Raw genomic sequence first — 21,283 nt, 5'->3', positions numbered from 1 at the left:
CCTTTATTATTTCCACAGCTAAAAATAAATTGCTACTAGTATTAGATTCTAGAGAGTGGGACGCATGAAGCCAACCATAATAAAAAAACCTTCTTCCACCAAACAGAAGAACAATCAGAGACAGAAATATCACAGGAAAGGATAGGTGCAGCTTTCGAGGAAGAAATTAATTGCTTACATAACTGCTTTCACATATTCCTCTCACCTAAAATACACACTTAATTGAATGTACTTCACTACATTACATGAACATCATCTCAATCAGAGAACCCAGGGAGCAGGTCAAATCATTATTTTATCCTCAGTAACAATCATTTAGTTCTTCTATTCTAAATTCTTCCACTATTAGTTTTGAGGAAAGCTGTTTTGATTCTTTGTATTTTCATTTCCCAATCTGTCCTTCAGGGATAATAAAGCAAATCTGACCATATAGAGAAACTGAGAGAATTTTGTTCTCTCTCAAAGCTTTCTTACAGCAGGGAAATTACACATTTCTCTGAAATAATATCAAAGGTGTTACTCTTAGCAGGCTCTTGTTATTCAACGAATTCAGTATTTTAAAGCCAGGAAGTTTGCTAGCCCTTAACTTCCAATAATGTAATTCTAAAAGGCGAAGACACACACACAAAGCCTTTTTTTATATTAGAAAATTGTACTGCATCTGATCTTATTTTTCAACAATTATGTTAACATTATGCTTCACAGATCAGGGCAAACTGGATGTAATCAAACAGTATTTCACATTTCATTAATATTTGTGTTACCCAAGCAAAAACTCCTGTGGTTTAGTTAAGACCTGTATATCCAATACACAAACATTCCAATACACATACACCTTAAAGTATTCAGTTTAATTGCAGCAGTTCTGATTGAGACTATACCTCTTCTGTAAATTAGATAAGGTAATTGACCAGTTACCGTGATCTCAGATTTGTATTAAAATATAGCAAGTGAATAAATAAGATGAAGGAAAAATAAGAACACAAATAGGGTTTACAAGACTTCCTCCTAAGAAAGGGTGAATAAGGCACTTATAAACTAGCTGACAGAATAAATAGTGAAATTGCAATTTTCTTTCAAGGAATTTGAATCAGGATAGATGAATCTTTAATACATACATGGATCATCAAAGGAGAGAAGTTTGTGCTGCTCATTCAAAAAGTGACTTCAAGTAGAGACCAGGTTATAAGTTCAGCAAGTCAGGTTGGGAGAATACCTGGGAATGACGGACTTGCACTGGACCCATGCAAGATGTTACATATGTGCGTGTAGGAGAACGTCCAGGGATATACACATAGTATGGTCAGAGAAAGACAAATATAATGAAACTTAAAAAGATATTTATGAATTCACGTTTCTGGATTTCCCAATTTCTGTTTGGATTTTCAAACCATTTAATAGCAGTCTTTACTATTACAGAAATTATAACAAATCTCAGATGTGTCACTGGTGGGAAGGTGAACAACTAGAAAGATATACCCACACCTCTTGCTTATAAAAGACAAAATCCAGGTAGTACTTAGCAAAGGAAAGGAAGTAGGACAGAAACAGAGGAGGTCCCAGCATCAATAGCACTCATTGCCTTTGAAATAGTAATGTCAAGCTGAAAAAAGAAATATTCCATTATTCCCCCCATCTTGGGCTGCATGCATGTAATGGTACAACTTCACTTACTCACAGAAAACTGCTGTTTATCTAATAAAAGATGAAAGATTATCAATAGATTTTGTAATTCTAATATGTATACATATAGCGGTAAACAAACACTTGCTAAAGATCATCTTTGATCCTTATTAAATCTACATTTAAAAATGGCTTCAATAATGGAAGTGAAACACATTTTCATGCTAATATACCAAATAGCACATATGAACTTAGTGAGTTTGCAGAAATCTGCTTGTAACAGATGCTTACAAACACATCCATGCATTTTTGTCCTGCTCTCCACACATACAGTTGTGCAATGTCAATAGCATCTGTGTATTTAGCCATTAACTTATGTAGCATAAATATGTCCGTAATATGCTTGATTAAACATTGGGTATTCTTGTGTACCTCTCAAATATGTAAATAAGAACAAAGGACTGAGGAAGGTCTCCTTGGCAAACTCTTTTGTTCCTACAGCCAGCCATTCCATAAACTCAGCAAACTGCTCCCAAGGAAGAATTCAGTTTCTACCACCTTTTCCCCAAGAATAACCTATGCCAAAACTATTCAGATAATGTGAATCCTTCCTCTGATCCCCCTAAAGTAATTCAGCAACCAGTTTATAGCTATTTTTTCTAATGCGTACTCTCATTTTTATTTCATCCTCCCTGTGTATTGTAGACGGCAATCATCACCTGTCTCAAATCCTCTGCCCGAATACGCAAGCAGGTGTTCTTTTACACACTACATACAGATGTTGAAGACGCAATGTTTTGCTGAGTTATATGTAAACCCCGTTCAAAGTGCCACTTGCCTTTAGGGCTCTGTTGTCAAATATTTCACACTTTCCCCCGTCCCTTCTTGGCTCAAGACCCCAAGACTGAAAGTCTCTGGAAAAAAAATCCAAAGTAGCTTTCAGGCAAGCTCACACCCCTCTGGTTCTCACATACGAGACAGATAATAGATAAGTGCCAGGCACTGAGCATTTTCCAAGCCACATTAGAGATATTTCCCTGTATAAGCCAAAACACCTTGAACAAAAGCTCTACTGAAGTACAGCTCCCCTTAGGCAACTTTGCTTCTCAGAAGCCAACGACCCGGGAGTTCAAGACCGAGCTGCTCTATGCGGCGCCTGAGGCAAAAGAAGCTACATACACTGAGCAAATAAACTGCAGTCAATCCCCAGAGGAAGTCCTTGCCTTGATGCCTGGTTAATAGTTAATGCACAGGGCAAGTCCTCAGTAGCCAGCGGCTACCTGGGAGAAAAGCAGCATGCAGTTATAGGAAGACAGACAGCTGAGAGCTGAACTTCAACACCTACTGAAATAGCAAGAACTATTTCCATTGAAAATAACGTATGTTTTAATTAGTCTAAATGAGATATTTAGACATGACAATCATCAGGTCCTAGCATAGGTGTTCTCGTGGGAGTAAAAGGTGGCTAGAATAATTGTTCAAATATATTCGCAATCCCAATACTGCTGTCTCTAAACAATAACACTCAGACGCTAACCAGCTTAAACACCATCACGTTAAGAGCTGTACTGGCATGAACAGTGACAGCGTGCATGTGTTGCATGGAGCGCAATAAATGTTTTTCATCTCTATAGCACGTTTTCTAGAGAGCTTAACATGCTTTGTAAGAGCGAAATAACACCCAGTCTGCACAGGACATTATTTTTTCCTCTCCCTCTTCACTTCAGGAAGACTAATAGCGTGTCCATAACTGAGCTTTTACTTTTTTTGTTTCTCTCATCAGTTCAATTGATTCTAGAATGATCAATGTTTTTTAAAAAGAGGGAAGGAAAAAGGCTGGCCATTTTCCCAATGCAAGCAAAGGCTGTCCTGTAAGCAGTAAGGGTCACTGTGAATGTAGCAGCAAATTAGACACAGCCACTATTTTAATTCCTATATATAAAATACATTACATTAGAGGATCTAAAGGATACGTGATAGATCTCAGTTTTCAAAACACTATCGTGAAATAGGCAAATAAACCTCTTTGCTGATTAATCAAATACTAAAATAACATATAGTCTCCAGGACCATGTGTGTTAACTCTTTCTAAGTGTTATTTGTATATCAACAACCAGATAAGCAATTTAAAGTTAACAAAAACAGCTAATAGAGTGGCCCATCTTGATTAAGCTTGGACACTGGTTTATTGGAAAGCCTACACGCATTCCAGAGGCTTTCTAAAGGTTACACAGTAAATCAGCCACAATTAAAAGTACAAAACTTGCGACCCCATTTTTCCATTTTCTTGCTTTATCTAAAAAATAGCACCGTTTCACTAAGGGGAGAAAGACTTTGCAGAGCAATGAGGATGATGGGAATTGTCAGAATTACCTATAAATCCTTCAGACAGGATCCCAAAGTTCAAACTTCCCAATTTAAAAAGTTTACATTCCATTCATATTGATTTTTCTTAGTATCGTAATAGCAATCTTCCTAATCAGCAGCCAGAAGATAGTTTAAAAATATTCAGAACTACAACAAAACAAGATAATGAGGAGTTAAACAGAAAAACACTGAAAATGAAAACCTCAAAACAAAACTGCTTTAGGAATTAAACGTTATTTAACTGCAGACTTCAGTAAAACCACTTTGTAAAATCATTTATACATGCAAATTGACAAATAAAAGCTAGATAGTACAGCTACTTAGAGGCACTCTTTTCCTTGGGTATAAGATACCTTCTAACTATGCATGAAGCTGAACACTACTATGCTTTTATTATAGTATGATCCCGAAGCTTCAAAGGAGGTAAAGACCCACTGAACCCAAAGGCACAAAATGAGAAACTTTCTCCTTTCCAAAACGTTTGTATAGGCTGCAGTCATTACGGAGGTGGCAGAGGCTCACAAAAACATCGCTAAATTGGTTTTCAACTAGCTGATAACAGCACATTTCCTTCAGCATAGATCTTCATGTGAGCTGCAAAAATCTCGCTGAACAGTGTTGTAAATGCCCAAGCAATTTGCCTGAAGTAAAACTCCTGCTGACACCACTGGGGAGCTGCGTAAACAAGACCGCTAATTTAATGCTAGTGTAGGTATGTTTAAATAAGCGGCATTCACTACTGACGTGACCTAATTAAAGGGGGAAGGTTTGACAGAATTTAAACACTATCCCCACATTACAGTTACAGCACGTAGACAGCACATTTAGAGATGAAGCTACTTGCCAAATCTTTTTAAATACCTGAAGCCCTCCTTTCTGGCTCCAGGTAATCCTTCTCTTCAAGAAAGGTCAGCATGTGCTGGGCTTTCTCAGATTGCCTCTTCTGATCATATTTCATGTTGCTGACTCCCTCAGATCCCTGCATAGCTTAAGATTTAGTAGCCTAGGACCTTCTTCTAAATCTTCCAGTCTTGTATAATTACATGTGGCTTCAGAAGTGGCAGAATCATCAATATAGAAGCATATATTATCAGTACTCATATTGATGTTATTCTTATATACCCATGCATAAGAGAATAGCACCACCTCTGTGCCCCATTTTGCAGACAGTCTCACACACACAGGAGCCTGCTTAGGGATTCCGGTTGTGCTCAAATACAGTCGCTACTAAAGACAGCACAAGAATTTTTGCAAGGGTGGATGGAGAAACTTAGCTACACACTCCACTCTGTAGCACTGGCCTTTACTATAAGACTCCGCAAAACACGCGAGAACATCATTAAGTCTTCTGCAGAACAAAGGTACACGTACTCCATTAATTGACTGCAAAGGATTAAACTGACTCTATAAAACACTACAACTGAAGTTGAGATTTATTTTCTTTTTTATTGTATAAGTTTATCGAGATAACATTTGTTCATCAGAAACACTTCCCAGTACAAATTCTGATGGCATATTAATTATGGAATGCTTCTAGACTCCCATTAGAATTTCTCATCAGAACCAGCGAGTGTCTCTCGAACGGCTTAGCGGGTGGGAGTCCCGTTCAAGCTCCTGCTCTGAGTCAGACAGAATAAGGACTCGAATATGGGTTTCCCTCTTCCCAAACACAGAACACTAATTGCTCACAGACTTTGTTTGGTGTCTCACAAAAATACTTCGGAAGGGTTTGGTTTACCGCAGTGGAAAACAAGGGCCGGGGGGGGGAGGGAATCTTGCAAAGTTTTGCAGAAAGTTGCTTCCCTTTAAGCTCTATTTTAAACCCGATATTTGTTCTACTAAAGCCATCATGTCTAACAAATAGACATTTGGCCCAAGATGTAAAAAGAAGAGCAAGAGAGAAAGGGGCAAACCTGTCAGCTACTTCTTTGCAGCTGAGAAAGATAAAATCAGATAAAAACATCTTGGAAAAGATGTTACGTAAGATAGGGCTGAAGGTTCATATCTCTCACTTCTTTAAGAGAGTTACAAAAAAAAAAAAAAAAAGAAAAAACTGTCTCAAGCCTGAAAATCTGCTGCTGCTTTTCCGTCAGAAGAGACATAGCTAACAGCAGCAACAAATGCATTATAGTGCTGCTGGGTTTTGAGGCAAGTAGTAAAATAACATCATCTGAGTTATTAGAAGACAAGACATTAATTTAGCTGCATGAATAGACAGGAGAGGGAAAATTCCAGTTCTGTCTAGTTCACATTAATACTAAAGACATCTGAAATTTAAGAGAGAATTCAAAACAAGGTAAATTAAAGCTGCTTTTTCTAAAGAGAAGTACTTTTGTGAGAATCTCCTGTTTTTTTAACATTCAATTCAAGGAGAAATACTCAGAGATGTGATCAAAACGCACCCTTAGAAAAAAAAGTCAAGTAATGAACCCAGTATGCAAAACTTTTCACATTTCATTATATTTTAGGCAAGGCTCTTGCAAAAAAAATAAAACTCGTGATCTGCAGTTATTTTCAAACTTTTGGGGATGGACCATAATTTTGAAGTTTCAAGCAGTCTTCATGAGAACTTCAGATCACATCTAAGACAGCATTGCTAATCGTCTGGGAAGTAGTTGCCTTAAAATAAATTACTCCGAGTTCTCTCGCAAACTTTCTGTATAAAGAAAATGGACAATGCTGTGCTATTTTCAATAAAATTATTCCTAATTTGCAAGGGAAAAAGAAATCCATATTCTCAGCAAACTGTATTGAGCTTGATGCAGAAAGTAGAGGCCATCTGCCAAAATTGGGGATGAAAAAGCAACCTCTGCATGCAGTGGTTCGGGCTTTCAAGCGAGTGCATTTTACGGCTCGCTGGCAGTCCACGGCCACCCATCTGTGCCTTGACCCACATGGACCCAGTTACGGCACTGTGCTATGGGTGCTAGCGCTCACTGCGCAATTCTGCTCATATACAGCATGGTGTGCGTGTGTAGGCAAAGCTCCCACCACCTCCCTCAAACAGAAGTGAGACTGGGTCCTGCTGAAAAAGTAATTAAAACTAATTTTACCGAAAAATATTTAGAGGTTTGGGTTTTTTTTTCCATTTGAGATGCTTATTGTGAGAAGCTAAATTCCAGAAAGCATTTATGGCATATATTAGATGCTCATTTTTCAAAGTAACTGGAATGGTGTTTGACCTTCTGCTTGAAATCCAGATGGGTTAACTTTGCTTATCTTTTCTGGTCCACTGCGTATAGTCACATTCCTAATACACGAATGCTCCGTTTTACATTTAAAAGATCAGTAGTTTCAAGAAGTTAAAAATTAGGCAACTTGTGATGGGGTATTACTCCCTTTCCTTCTCAGGAAAAGGGAAATCAGAGGACGGTTGTTGAAAATGGTGGGCTTATCTCATTTACTTTCACCAGTTCTTTTTAAGTTTACCACCTGCAAAGATTTAATTTTATGCTTTATTCACCAGAGTAACCCCCCAGCAAAACTTATGCAGAGAATTTACATGTCCAGAGAGAGACTGAAAGAACCAGAAGCCCATTACTAATGAAGAACATGTTACAGGTAAATGAGGAGAAAAAATTGCAGGCAACAAACAAGCATGAGGTCAAATCTGTCGCTAGTATAAGCCTCCAAAGTCAGTTAATTATCACATGGATTATTTGGTTATGTTGTGTTGCATTTGTAACTCTTCAAATTCCAGCAGGCTATTAAGTGCTGAACCAATATTAATAGCAAGAATTTTTGCATTTCCTGAGAAATATGAAAATAAAAAAAGTTATAATAAAAAAAATTAAACAGAAAAATGCATACTTATATTACTTCATACACCACCACTCCCATACACCTCTCCTGAAAATCTTTTATTACAAATTCCCAGGTTCTAGAGAACCTAGACAGGTTCTAGTCTAATGAATAAGACTTTAAGACTAAGACTGAGTTCACCTGTGCACACTAACTCAGTTAGTGCTAATACCTTTGACAGTGATTCTTTAAGCGGCCTCTAAACCACTCATTCGCTACACTCAGTCAGGTATCATACCTTTAGATAACGAACCATAAAATAACATAAAATAGCAAATGAATCCTGAAAATTCTGTAGAATTGAAATAACATTCTTCAAAAAAATTATCAAAAGAAACCAATTTGCTACAAGACATTTTATGAACAGAGCAACTATACTCGTAGTAATTTACAGAATTGTTTGCTTGCTTCTTAGAAACTGTCTTTAGTTAACGCAGACTTTTTTTTTTACAAGATACCAATTATATAACATTTCTCTCTCTCTGTATCCTGTCTTCCTTCCTTCAGAATATGATTTTTAACACAACTTGCAAGACTTTATTTTACTTTTCAATCTTCAGAAATGCACCTGCATGCTTGCACAAAGTGCTGCTGAAGTTACCTTACCTTAAATAAAAGCCCAAAGTGATGATGCCGTGCAAATTCGCATCATGGAGAGAGAAACGGAGAGAGAGAAAGAGTGGGAGATGACTCCACATAATTCCGGTAAGGCTTCTTTCTTGCAATTGGTTTTACATGGCTGGATGTGAAACAACGTAAATCGCAACAACATATAGCGGATAGACACAGAAAGGACTTCTCCTACCGAAGGCTTGATGTTGGGTTCTCTGACTGAAGCTTGCTGATATGCGACCGAAAAAATGATCTAATATTATAGTCATTATATGGCTATAATGTATAATATGATACGAGTCAAAATTTTTCTTTGGAAAGGTTTAAAATTCTGCTGTATTAATTGTGAGCTGTAAGTTCCCAGTCCGGGAATCCAATTTATGTATACTTTTTAAAGATGTCATTCAAACCATTCAGCTATTTGTGAATGACAAAACAAACATTTGATAACTAGGAACGTGCAGTATCTAACGTTAGGAAGTTGATCTCTTTCACTGAAGTGATGTTTGCCGAGAGTATTTAAAAAGTGACATTGTCACTTTTCTAGCTTAAAGACATACCAAACTCTTGCTTCAAATTGATCTGATAAGTAATAAATTATCGTATGTTAATTTTTAGTTTGAGCTGAATTTCTATATTAATTAATTCCAAATAAATGTTTTGCAAACAAAGTATCTAATTAGTTTGGGCTCTGCTCCTATATACAGATGCCTGCGCAAAGAACCTCGATCCACTTGCAGGATCTGTGCAGGTACGAGGGTTTGCTCTCACCCATCTAATAGTTACCAACTGGACATTTTTCTGTTTTGCCCCACCCGAGCCTCAGTTTGCTTTTTGAGGAGATACACACCATGGGGAATTGGAATGAATTTACAATACCTATTTATGCATTAAATATTTGGGAAGCATTTTTATAACTATCTGGCTCTGTTTATTTCAGGTTTGGCTGTCATGCAGATGACAGCAACATTCTAAGTGAAATAACACCCATGCTCCTGGCTGGAACAAACTATAAAATTTGGATGAACAACCAGAAAACGGGTTTTTTAGTCACATAGCTCTTTCCTTTATTCAATGGCCAATGTATACTTAGTTGAAATAAAGCACCACCCAAATTAGTATTCCCTCATTAATTTCCTGGATATCGCATCTTATCCAATTAGAAAGTATTTCAGTCCATTACTCTGACTTTTTTTTTTTTTTAAATAATAACATTTGTTAATTTGTTTTTACGATTCAAATTTTGGGGCTCTTAGGAAAGCTTCTCTAAGTGTTCTCCGGTTCTAAATGTTTGATGTGCTTTTCTTTTTGACCAGGAAACTATTTTCAGTGCTTGCCAACCATGAGCATTGCAGCATCATGAGCATTGCAGCATTGCTATCACGCCCCCAAAATAGCAATTGCCTTTAAAAAAAAAAAAAAAAATTTATAAGTGACAGGTTATATAGCTGGTTTGCTCTTTTTCCGTTTCTGGAGCTATGCAAGCTTGCATTTTCAAGGTTTCCTTTACAAGCTAGAAAACTTGACTAGGAAACTAGAGAAGTTTACTTATGGTGAAAGTTAAGATTTTTCACCTCAGACAACAGCTTGAATTTTAAGTAAATCATATAAGGTGGGATTTCTTAAAAAAAAAACCCACAAGTGTTGACAACTCTCCACCCTCTAGACTTATTCAGTGTGTCCTACTACAGTTTATGCTATCATTTGTTGAAAATTTTCCAATCTTTTTCCCTTGTCAGCTTCCATCAAATTCTAATTTGGTATATATTTCACCTCCGTATCATCTGAGCTTTCAAAGAGTTGTGTTATCATTATGGCTTCTCCTTCACTTAAAAATATAACAAATTAAAAAATGTTCTGCTACTCAGAAAAAGTCAGGATATAGATGAAGTTTTCACTGCAATTACATCCCATGAAAGAAACAGGCCACATAGTATGAGCACTTCATCAGGCTTCGCAACCTGCTTCCCAGAAGCACAATGTTTAACCTACTCTCACATACCAAAAGTATGTGAAGATGGAAAACTCCAAACTTGCTGTTCTTCTCATAAGACTTGACAGACATATAACAAAGTACTGTGAACAAAATACATAAAGGGCTTCCAAAGGTTGATGGTTTGTTCCTAGGAAACTTGTAGGGATTCGAATATTTCCAATCTATATGGCTCATTAACTGAGATGGCTTCTATCCCTTAAACAGAACTTGCATAGACACCAGTGCTTGTGATCTCTGGGGCTTAGGAGCTAGATGTTTTCACTTCCATTTTTAGTAGCTAAATTGTCAAAGGACTGAAAGAACTACACATTGATAAGTCTAACTTTCACAAAGATGGATATATCCATTGTATGTGGATAAATACATGCATTTCCACTGTCTCCCGAGATCTGTGCATTTGAGTGAGTAGACTGAGGAACTGCAAACTAAGCTTTTCATTTGCCTGCACGTTTTACCTGTTATGTATGAAGTTATAAATCAGTTGCATAGGACAAAGTGGAGTTAAATGCCTTCATTGCTTTCCTGAAAAAATCTGCTTTGGACTGTTATTTTCTAAAAGCTAAAAATACTATGTATTTTTTAAAGGAGCAGAACTGAATTTAATTAAGAAAAAAATATTCAAAACCGGCATCAAAATATTACATTATACAACAGTGCAAATCAGAAAAATCTGCAAAATTTCAGCTTCTCAAAGACTCTGGAATAGCATAAATTGTTTTCTTCATGTTAAAAAGAAACATCAGCGAAACTTTAATTTAGCTATTGACTGAGGTTGTATCAGTAGAACAGTGAAAAACAACAATATGCATGTGAGTATACACGCACACGGACAAAGTAAATATCTTTAACAGGATAAATATTTTAAGTATTTTTAAAAAGTTGTATCTTTCATTCATGCCACTCTAAAAACGTACTCTTATTTTCTTGCCAGAATAGCTGATGCATCTTACAGTTCTACTTACAATATAGACATTCAAATAGACGATGAATTGGAGGAGGGGAGGGGGATTCGATGGTTATCCGCAATTGTGCAAGCTAGTATTTTTTTTTTTCCCTTTCCTTTTTAAAGGGAGTTTGCTTACAGTTTGGAGCTAGTTAGGAAACAAATAATTTATTTATATATCTCTCTATCTCTTTTTTTCCTTGCTTATGGGTTTACTCATGGTGCTAGTTACAATTCAAATTTGTGTGAGTAACAGAAAATGGCTGTCAAAAGCATTCCTCACATGAATGTCCATTCATGTATCAAGTTCTCGTCCCCTTTAAGCTGCTAGTGAACCTCCTATTTTTCCCGCACTTTGGCTTTTTATCCACATAGTCTTACTTAAGAACACACTTACACAGGAGAAATATAAATATATTTTCAGATAGCTTTCTCTATTTTGTATATATTTCCCATCTAGCATACATGAAAAACCAAAAGGAATGTGATCATTAACTTGTTACTTCACTCATTAGGAATTTTGCTTGGAAGGGTTCAGATAGAAAGCACTTACTCTGTAACAAGCATTAGAGAATTGAATATAGCACTGCAAGAGCTCAACAAATGTCCCTTTACAAAGAAAGGCTACATTTGCCTACATTTTGTTCCATTCGCTAAGGCACCAGTTCATAGGTTTTGCCATGAATTATTAATGAATCGTTGTGAACAGGCAGAAGAAAAAGAAAACAAAACATGTAAAATTAAGCCTTTACATTTTTTTTCCCTAGGTGTAACAAGACTTCAGCTAGGAGAACTTAAGACAGCGCACAAGGACACGGGGATGGTAGCCAAAATAGTCTGTATTTACTTGTTTGGGTTTCCCAGATGGGCTTGTAAACAACTTTTAGTTTACAAATCTTGTAGTCTGCAGACCTGCTAAGTCATCTGATGAAAAGGAAGGAACAAATGAACCCTAAGACCCATTACCTGTCCATTTTATCTTCCTGTCCATGAACCGATTAAAAAAAGGCTCCCGGCATCGTGGTGCCCAATGAACAGAAGACAGTTATGCAGAGCAACAAAATATTGTGAAAATAAGCTGTGCAAGTAATATCTGCCAAAGGCTGACATGTTCTAGTTTCTGCAAAAAACAGGACACTGTCCAATTCTGTTTAGCAGACGATTCTGAGAAAAGTGATTTCGTAAAGAAGTGAAAAACAGGGAAGGGCTGTCCTTGAAGAACTCTCGCACTTACATTTATATATATGTGCGTATTGTGTATTTGTACAAATCAAAGTAGCATCTCATCAGCTTAAAAAAAAAAAAAGGAGCAATTCTACAATATTGCCCATAGTACTGTTTTATTGCCATTGATGCCTGTCATACTTCAAACTAAAAGCTCTGTAAACTGTATGAAGATTTTTGCCATTTTAATCGTGATATTTGGGTAGAATTCTTTTAATAGTCTTCTTATGTCTCAACGAACAACAGGATTAATCAAGTTATCTGCTCAGAAATTCAAATTATTTATTTTTAAGCACTTTTTAACAGAGGGCTTATAGGAGGACCTGAGCTAAACTTCCAGTTGTACTCTTTTGTACCTTTGAAGGGGGAAACACAGAAAACTAAATGTGTATATGATATGACTTCCCTCTGTAATTGGGAATTGGCTCGAAGGCCAAGTTTGAGCATTCTGAAATTTGTGGTCTGGTGTAAATAATTCAAAATCTGCATCAGAATTTGTGGCCCATCTATAGAATTACTTATTTTAAAACAATTTTTTCTTATGCCTGACATATTTACTTCAGTACTCAAAAGATCAAAAGGAAAAGCTTTGCAAGTTCATCAGTCCCAATCTTGGTAGCATCTTTCAATTGACCATTTGAAGAATAAGCACAAAACGCATTATAGCGAAGTGGAATGAACTCACTGTAAGGTGGTATGCAGCTTACTGAATCTCTGTATGCTCTGACCTTGTTTTGTGAAAAAATAAAAGTTCACTCTAAGAAGGCTTGAAAACACTCCAGGCAGCAGCAGATCTTTGCTTCTGTTCATAGCACTGAGCTGAAAAACCCATCTGTTTGGTCTCATCTTTGAACTAATTTCATGGTGATCTTACATTTTTGTTACTGTGTATTTTGCATCAATAATGCAGCAACAATTCCACAAGTTTTGTGCTACATTTCTATTATTCTACCTATACTCTTAGGCTAAATACTACTATTCTTCGAACTATTACAGGTATCCAATCAAAAATACTTCCCCTCAAATCCACAGGCCACCATCTCCAAATCAATGGCAATAGTAGCCTGTACAAAATTTGATCCCATGTACTCTTTGTGAGTGTGAATACCCCCAAGAGCTTTGCACCAGAGACCCCTATAGGGCTAGCTTTACCCATCTGCAAACTGTATTACATATTTTTCAATAAAAGTTTTCTGCTAAAAATGTACAAATTGGAGCCTGAACTACTGATATCTTGTGACAGATTAAAAGGAGAAAAATGCAGAAAGATTTTTTGCGGACACATTTTGACCTAAAGTAATTTCCATACTTTATAGCCCTATACGCATCTATGGATACAGAGCAGTGTACAAAATATAAGTACCAGAAGTACCATATGTAAGTACAGTATCACACTTAAGTATCAGAAAGGGAGAGAGGCCCCAGCGGTTGAATGGAGGGTGAACAGAAGGCATGCCTACCACAGAGCATACAACTCTGCTTAAAGTCCTCCTGAAACGTAACCTCCACAAGTTACCAGAACTGGTGCCACAGCATTAGCAAGTGGCTGCGAAACCCTTCTCTAATCTCCAGAAAACTTTCAAATAAAAAGTCTGTGGCAGTAACCAAGGCTCTCCAGTGTAAGTAAGGGTGGTATGTTAAGTACATTCAGGGCGTACATTTGGAGGAAGCTCTTCCAGTGAATTTTGATTTAATACATGCTCAAACATGGCCTACTAATATTGGCTGACTTCTCCAAACTCAGGCTGAGGCTGAGGCCTTCCCTGGATGTAAATTCAATTTTCTTGCTCCTTTGACCTACAAATCTAGTAAGAAGTACGTTCCTCTCTCCCAAAATTAATGTGACTTGAAGATTTGCACATGCCAAAGATGCTTCACTTTCTGCCCAAGTGGGACCAGCGTATACACCACCACGAGTAAATATATGAAGGTAAGAATGACTTCATTTTAGGCTGTGTCTAGCAGAGAGAAGCATGAAGGCAGAAACACGAAAGGAAGGACCCTATCCTTTTTCTCATCACCTACGCCCCACTATTTCCAGCCTGCCTGGTATGCTGTTTACTGTGAACCAACTACACAACATGCCGTTACGAGCAACGTGGCTCTAATTTTACCTAACTAAATTAAAAGCCTCTCTTGTGCAGATTACTGCAAGTGACTAAATTTTCATTATTGTATCAAATTTCCCCTTTTAAATCGCAAGGAAAGCCACCGAGGCGAAGGCTGAGAGCCTTATTTAATTACGAGTTGCTGTTCAGCTGCGGCAGTCACTCCGGCAGGAGAAGAGGAGGCCGCACCGACAGCAACGGCTGTCCTCGCCGCCGCCTCCTCCTCGTCCGTGCTCCCGGAGCGTCTCTTTATAGCGGGTGGTTCAACACGACGAGTCCTGCCGCCACATTCACAGGCGGTCATGATTCCAGCCACAATTAGGAGGATAGTCATGGCTGAGGTCCTCATGCAGATACCCTCCTGCTACCAAAATGGTGGGGAATCCACTACAAAGTGCTCTTTCCTCAAAAGAGCTTTAAAATAGCTTCTCGTAAAATAAAAGCCTGCCTCACCTGTAATGGGGAGCTGTGCTTGCAGGATGGCAAAGATTGCGACCCTCCTCCACTTCATCTTGCTCGCCCGGGCAGTGCTGGGGAGCGGGAGGCCGCAGGCGCGGGGCGAGGAGAAGAAGAGGTGCCTCTCCACGGGCTTTGTTCGTCTGCGGCCCCCGCAGGAAGCTCACCTCCTATGAGGGCTTTCGGAGTCCACCTGCCGGCAGCGGCGCTGAAGCACGCGCCTTCCTCTGCCTCTGAGGTTTACGTTCTTGGTATTCATGTTTGGGGTTTCCTTTTGTATTTTTTTTTCTTTTCTCATTGCAAGATGGGTTTTGGTGGGGGTTTTTTTTCCAGTTTCTGGTGGTCCCGTGTCTGATGGTTCTTAGGGTATCCCAGTAAGCAGCTGCTGATCTCTGTAAGGGGCCTAGAAAGGATATATGGTATCAAATTTGGAAAAGGATACTATATAACTACGTCCAGCGTGCAGTATGGCACAAATAGAAGTTTAAAATTGTAGGTTATAGTCATTCTTGAACAAGTAGCTGGCTAAACTGGTAAATTTCTACATATTCATTTCTAAATCTAATTGAAATATGGCCTTACCATGAGCAACTGAAGGTGGCTGCACTCTCAGGGCTATGGGGTCACCAGCATTAGGGAGAGCTGGGCTCTGCCCGTCCTTGCAGACAGCGTCCACAGGACACACAACACCAGCACAACTGGTGCTGCCTGGCTCGTTTCAGTTGTACCTGTCTATGAAATGGAGATGCCGTTTGATGTGAACACACCACATCTTTGTATTTCAAAAGAGTGTCAGCACGTGCAGAGCTCTGGAGCCATTTTGTCCTCTGAGCCACTGCAGCCCGTAGAGAGGAGAGCCTGTGTCATCTCTGTGGGAGAGCACAGCGTGCATCTCCTCCTCGCTTGGCCTGAAACAAAAAGCTTGGCAGCCTCGAGCTACACATGCTACTCCTACCGAGTGGGCCACGAGATTCAACCTTCTTGCTGCTTGAAGCTGTCCTCTAGCAACAGATCCCCAGGCAGAGCGGCACGCCCCAGGAGTGGCATGAGTGGTTTGAAGGTGACTGCATTCTGGGAGCCAACAGGGCTTTTCAGCCTCACGTTGTAGGCTGGTCCGTTAACACGGTCCTCGGAGCGACACAAAACCGGGAAGGTCTGCCTTGCAGCCGCACTGGCGAAGCCTGGTTTCCCACAGGTCCACGTTCTCCATCCAGCACGATGACCGCAGTGCCTCCCACGCTGCCCTAAGCCCCTGCCGCCCCTTGGCTCTCCCGTGCCTGCCTCTGTGGGGCCAGGCGGCTGGGCACGCCGCCCCCCGCAGCACACGTACGTGCTGACTGACTCACCCAGCAGCCCGGTGTGAAAATGAAAATGCCCTGGTTTTTCTGCTGCTCTGAGGGGACTAATAAGATCGCTGCAGCTAGCTGCGTAAAACCACGAGTAGAAGAGGTTACATCTGAGTCTCCTTTGTTGAGCTGGATTGATGTTGACCCTCCGGGTCAAAAGTGGTTGGGGTGGTGGTGAGCGGCAGGCTGAGCCAGGAGAATGACAACGCTTGTTTCCTTGCAAAGCCAAGCTATTGATCAAACCAGGCGGTATTAAAGCAGCACTCCGTAGGCAACAGAATAAGCATCCTTTAGCAGTAACTGAGCAAACATCACTCTGGAGAACGCTTCGCACTATCAGCTGGAAAAACACAAACTGATTTGTGTTAACAGTATTAAATCATTTCATTATGCTTTTACCTGAGAACCTCGCAGTGCTTTTCAAATTAGCCTTACTAAAGCCAGGGCAGCTAAGCTTTTACAGATAAAGAAATTGAGTCTTAAGGGAGATAGGGAAAACAAGGCACTAGAACTCAAAGAGAACCAGGAATCAGGGACATCTAGGATTTGTTCTGGTTTGTGGGGTTTTTTTGTGTGTGTGTGAGAGTTGGTTTTCTTTATAACAAAAAAACCAAACCAAACAAAAAAAACCCAAACAAAAACCCAAACCAACCACCACAGAATTTTTAAATGCATGAGAAAAAAAGCAAGGGAAGAGCCAAAGTGTGGTTAGGGGTACATCCTCCTCAACATTTCTCATTGCATTATTATTATGAAGAAGCAGCAGCAGCTAATAAAAGGATTCCTTTAAGGCAATAGAGGGGAGAAGAAACCCAGCATAATGAGATGAAATTAAGACAGGTGAAATCTGGAGTTTCAGAAAAATCTTCCTGAGAAGGAGGTATTAGACCAAAGTAATTTCTCCACCAAAGTGTTAGGGCATTTATATGAAAATCATACCACTTGACACAGTGCTGCCAACTCTCACTTCGTAAGAAACCTCACATTATTGTGCTCTTTTAAAATATGAACAAATAAAAATTTCGCTTTTATTAACAGAAATAAAAAGTACATTTTAGACAACTATGAATTAGAAAAGCTTGAAAACATGACTTTCATGCACCTTAAAGCCTAAAACTCAGCCTCCCCCCCCATCCAAATACAACCAGCTCAACAGAAGATTGCCGAGTGTTTACAATAGTAATACTATTAATACATTTCAGGATCAGAGCTTAGGCTGGGAGGAAGCACAAGTATCTCAATGAAAACTTGCTTTTTTTTCCATTTCTAATTCTTAGAAAAGAAAGAGAAAGAGGAATGTGCATCCCCAGCAGGTACAGGAACAGGACTGGTGATAACCATTTCCCAATCGTATGAAGACAACTGGCAAGGTGAGAGCTATTACGCATGTAAGACGTAAGGATTTATAGTCTTTTCAAAGCAAAGTAAATAGAAGTTTTTGGAGAAGGAAACCAACCAATTCGTCACCTTGCTGTCTGGAGTAATGAAGGCTAATACACTGATATAACAGTATTATGCTTTTATTTAATAATTATTATATATTGTACCAGTCAATACCAAAATTATTAGTATTACTAGTACCAAAACCTAGCGCTGCATGCCATTTGTGATACCCAGACAGTACTGCTGAGCCTCTGCTCTCCCCCAGCCTTGGGGAGGGTTTCCTTTGTGGCTCTTCTACCACAAAAGCTGCAAGGGAAGGCTGGAGATGGGCTCTGACTCACTGCCAGGCAGAAGGGAAAGCACTGCCCGTGAGAGACACCATGCATTGAAGCCAAAAGAGGTGTTATTAGTCCCAGAAATGGCCGTGCGCGGGTACACGGTCTATATTCCAACGCGAGCCGGATAAAGCCCTTTCTGTCCACTTCCCCATGTAACAGAAGATTGGCTGAAATAAGGAATTAGTAAGAGGAAAAAGACCCCTGTTCCCACTGCAGGCTGCCTAAATCTCACTGACGCCTTATCCAAAAGCTAAAATAATATCATACTAGTTATTGATATTTTTGGGTAACAGTATTTTCAGAGGAGCAAATGGCACTGCTCATCACAATTCTGCTGACCCCTGTCTCCTCCTGTTATTGATCATAGCTTCTCCCTCCGGCAGAAAGCCAGCAAATTATCACTTTGAATAAAGAGTTGAGGCCAAAGGTACGGAAAAGAAATGAAGAGCTGTATAAGAAAGGGAGATTAATGGCAACAGTAGGCATACTGAGGGAACAGCAGTTGGGCCAGTGTATTTTCATGTCTAGGCAGAGAAAGGTCAGAGAAATAGAGTATATGGACTTCATTTAGAAGTGTGGGTAGAGTCAGAGAAAGGCTTTGCTTGACAGTGCCCCTAGAATTCTCTCCTCCCCATCCCTCAGCATTTGAAATAAGGCAAGCTTATCATCATAATCTAAATACAATGAAAGTATACAAAAGAGCAATCATGCTTGTGTTATGAGTTATTCTCACAACAAGCACAGCATGGGAGATGCAAATCACATGCAGTCAAGAAGTACAGAAAAAGATAAAGGGGAAGTTGTCTCTTCTCCAGGAAGCAGCTTTTCCGTGTTCACACAGCTTGCAATTACACAATGAGGAATGATTTTCTTAGGGTGTTGCCTTCTTTTCAGCCTGTTTGGTCTTTACATCTCTAGGAACTACATAGCACAGTAAAACCTTCGGCACCTCCTGCCCGCATTGTGCATTAGGCAATCTCATATGTGCATTTTTACCAACAGTTTAAACCATACTGATGTTTCAGTTTACTCACTTCAGTCAGATCGTAAGAACTTTGTTAACACTGGACTGGAAATGAATGCTAACACTAGTTCAGATGAAGTAGCTATTTTTCTCAACCCACACAAGGCCACAGTGGAGACATAAAACCCTCCCTGCTGGGTTAAGAAAAGCTCTCAACTAAACTTGACTCTTTATCTAAACATATAGGTGGAAGAAAGCGCATTTCAAGAATTACCTGCACTGGGAAGACTGCAAGATTTGATCTATGGTTCCTGAAACAGAATGGGTCAGGAATTTAAGTGGTCCCCAAGTAGAACTCAGTTGTGTTTAACGCTGGTTAAGGTGCAGCTCATTATCTGTAAGGATAACGTCTTTCATAAAATAGACAAGGTGAGCATTCAATTGGTTCTGTACATCAATATGCCATTCTTTCTCTGGACACAAGAAATCCTGGAACAGCTCTAATGCAAGGAGCTGATTCATCCCCAGAAGCATCCCCTTTTCATGCTTACTGGTTATGCTTTGACTGTACTATAAAAAAAAAAAGCAGCAGGGTTTGCAGTTTTAACAGGAAATAAATGAAAACTAAAAAACAAACCCACACCACAGTCAAACTGAGGATTAAAAAAATAACTACACACTGCCCTCTGGCTCATGTATTGCTACCACAGAGAGCTTGCCTGTAATCATCACCGCAGACTGCTGGGACTGAGAACAGGTCAGTTATCAAAAGTTCTCCTAAGCCTATTTGATACAGTTAGTACCTGCAGGCAAAATTAATACCTACATCACCTGATGGAGGACCCGGCCAACTTTAGAGACAGGAGAATCCAGACAGACTGCAGTCTTGCCCCTGGTCCAGCAGGGAGTGACAGTTGTAATGCCAGAACTAACTCAACAAATATCAAAATCATTTTTGGAGATGTTCACACAAAAATAATGGGTGTTAAATAAGCAACAATTTTCTGTGATGAGCAAGCTGTAGCCCCCAGCAAGGCATGCCAGTCATGCAGTAGAGTTAATACACTAAAAAGAAAAAGTCTGCCGTTTACAGTGTGTAATCCCACAACTTTTATTAACAAAATGTTGCGGACTGACAGTCCTACATTGCTTCACTGCATTTCAATGCACTGCAGTGCCTTACACTGAAGCTTCGCTTTGCTACAATTGGGTTCAACTGTGCTAATCCCCTTGGAATGCAGCAATTAATACTTATTTAGTGATAATTGCTGCATTCCAAGAGGATTAGTCCCTGCCTTGCACTTTTGCCACCACTGCAAACAGAGAACTGGAAAGACAACAGTGTCTAACTACAGATCTTGCTTTGCGGCTCCCACCAGGGAGACAAGAGAAGTTGGTCTTGCTGCAACTGCTCCCTTCTGCGTATGAAAATACTGCTTTTCTGATGAAAAACCACTTGACTGTCACTATTCCTTGCAGCTGCATTGTGCAAATAGAAACCCTGCCACATCCAACGAGGAAAAAAAAAAAAACAACCAGACACCTGTGCAGTACCATAAAGACAAACACAGCCGTGAGTGTATGTATGTTTCCTATCGGAGATGATAACCAGGCCCTGATGCAGTGTAAGAACAAATTTCTATTCATTATTTTGGGTTTTTTTGTGACTAACAGTCCCCTGTTCCCACTATGGTCTTAAAATTTTCACTGCAACATGGGTTTTGGAAACCTGTAAAGGAGATGTTAGTAGAAACTTAAAATGCACCCTCTCCGAATACTCAGTTTTGAGACTGCTGAATATGTAATGTCCAATCCTTTCCTCCCCTGTGAAGTCTTTATGATCTGCTCTGTTTTTTTTTTTAATGCACTGGAAAGACCACTGCTTTTGTCATATCTTAAGAAGGATGCTTCTTTTCCTTTAGGCTAGTCAAGCTACTCTCTCACACCATTAACATTTTCACCTGTTAATTGCAGATGAATTTCCCTGATTACATTACAGCATACATAGAAAAATTCTGGGACTTTACCACTAAACACACATTCTGGAAATGCTATTTTTAATTATAGAGCACCTTCAGTATTTTCTTGCATAAGGTTATGTCTTTCATGAATATAAAACTAT

General features: G+C 39.3%; 1 protein-coding gene across 1 annotated transcript in view; it reads right to left on the bottom strand.

Moving 5' to 3' along the window:
- Positions 1-15,848, bottom strand: part of CD247 (CD247 molecule) — a gene marked incomplete at its 5' end in the record, with an annotated part of 57,229 nt that extends 41,381 nt beyond the window's left edge. Inside the window, 4 exon segments of the mRNA XM_075173116.1 lie at positions 15,128-15,248; positions 15,251-15,337; positions 15,340-15,533; positions 15,713-15,848. Of these exon segments, the coding sequence (XP_075029217.1) occupies positions 15,128-15,248; positions 15,251-15,337; positions 15,340-15,533; positions 15,713-15,848 (538 nt within the window).
- Between the last annotated feature and the right edge of the window lie 5,435 nt (positions 15,849-21,283).

The sequence above is a fragment of the Calonectris borealis genome, chromosome 1 (genome assembly GCF_964195595.1).
Source record: "Calonectris borealis chromosome 1, bCalBor7.hap1.2, whole genome shotgun sequence".
Lineage (NCBI taxonomy): Eukaryota > Metazoa > Chordata > Aves > Procellariiformes > Procellariidae > Calonectris > Calonectris borealis.
The sequence above is the reverse complement of the archived record's forward strand: the minus strand, read 5'-3'. Positions and strand labels throughout refer to the sequence as shown.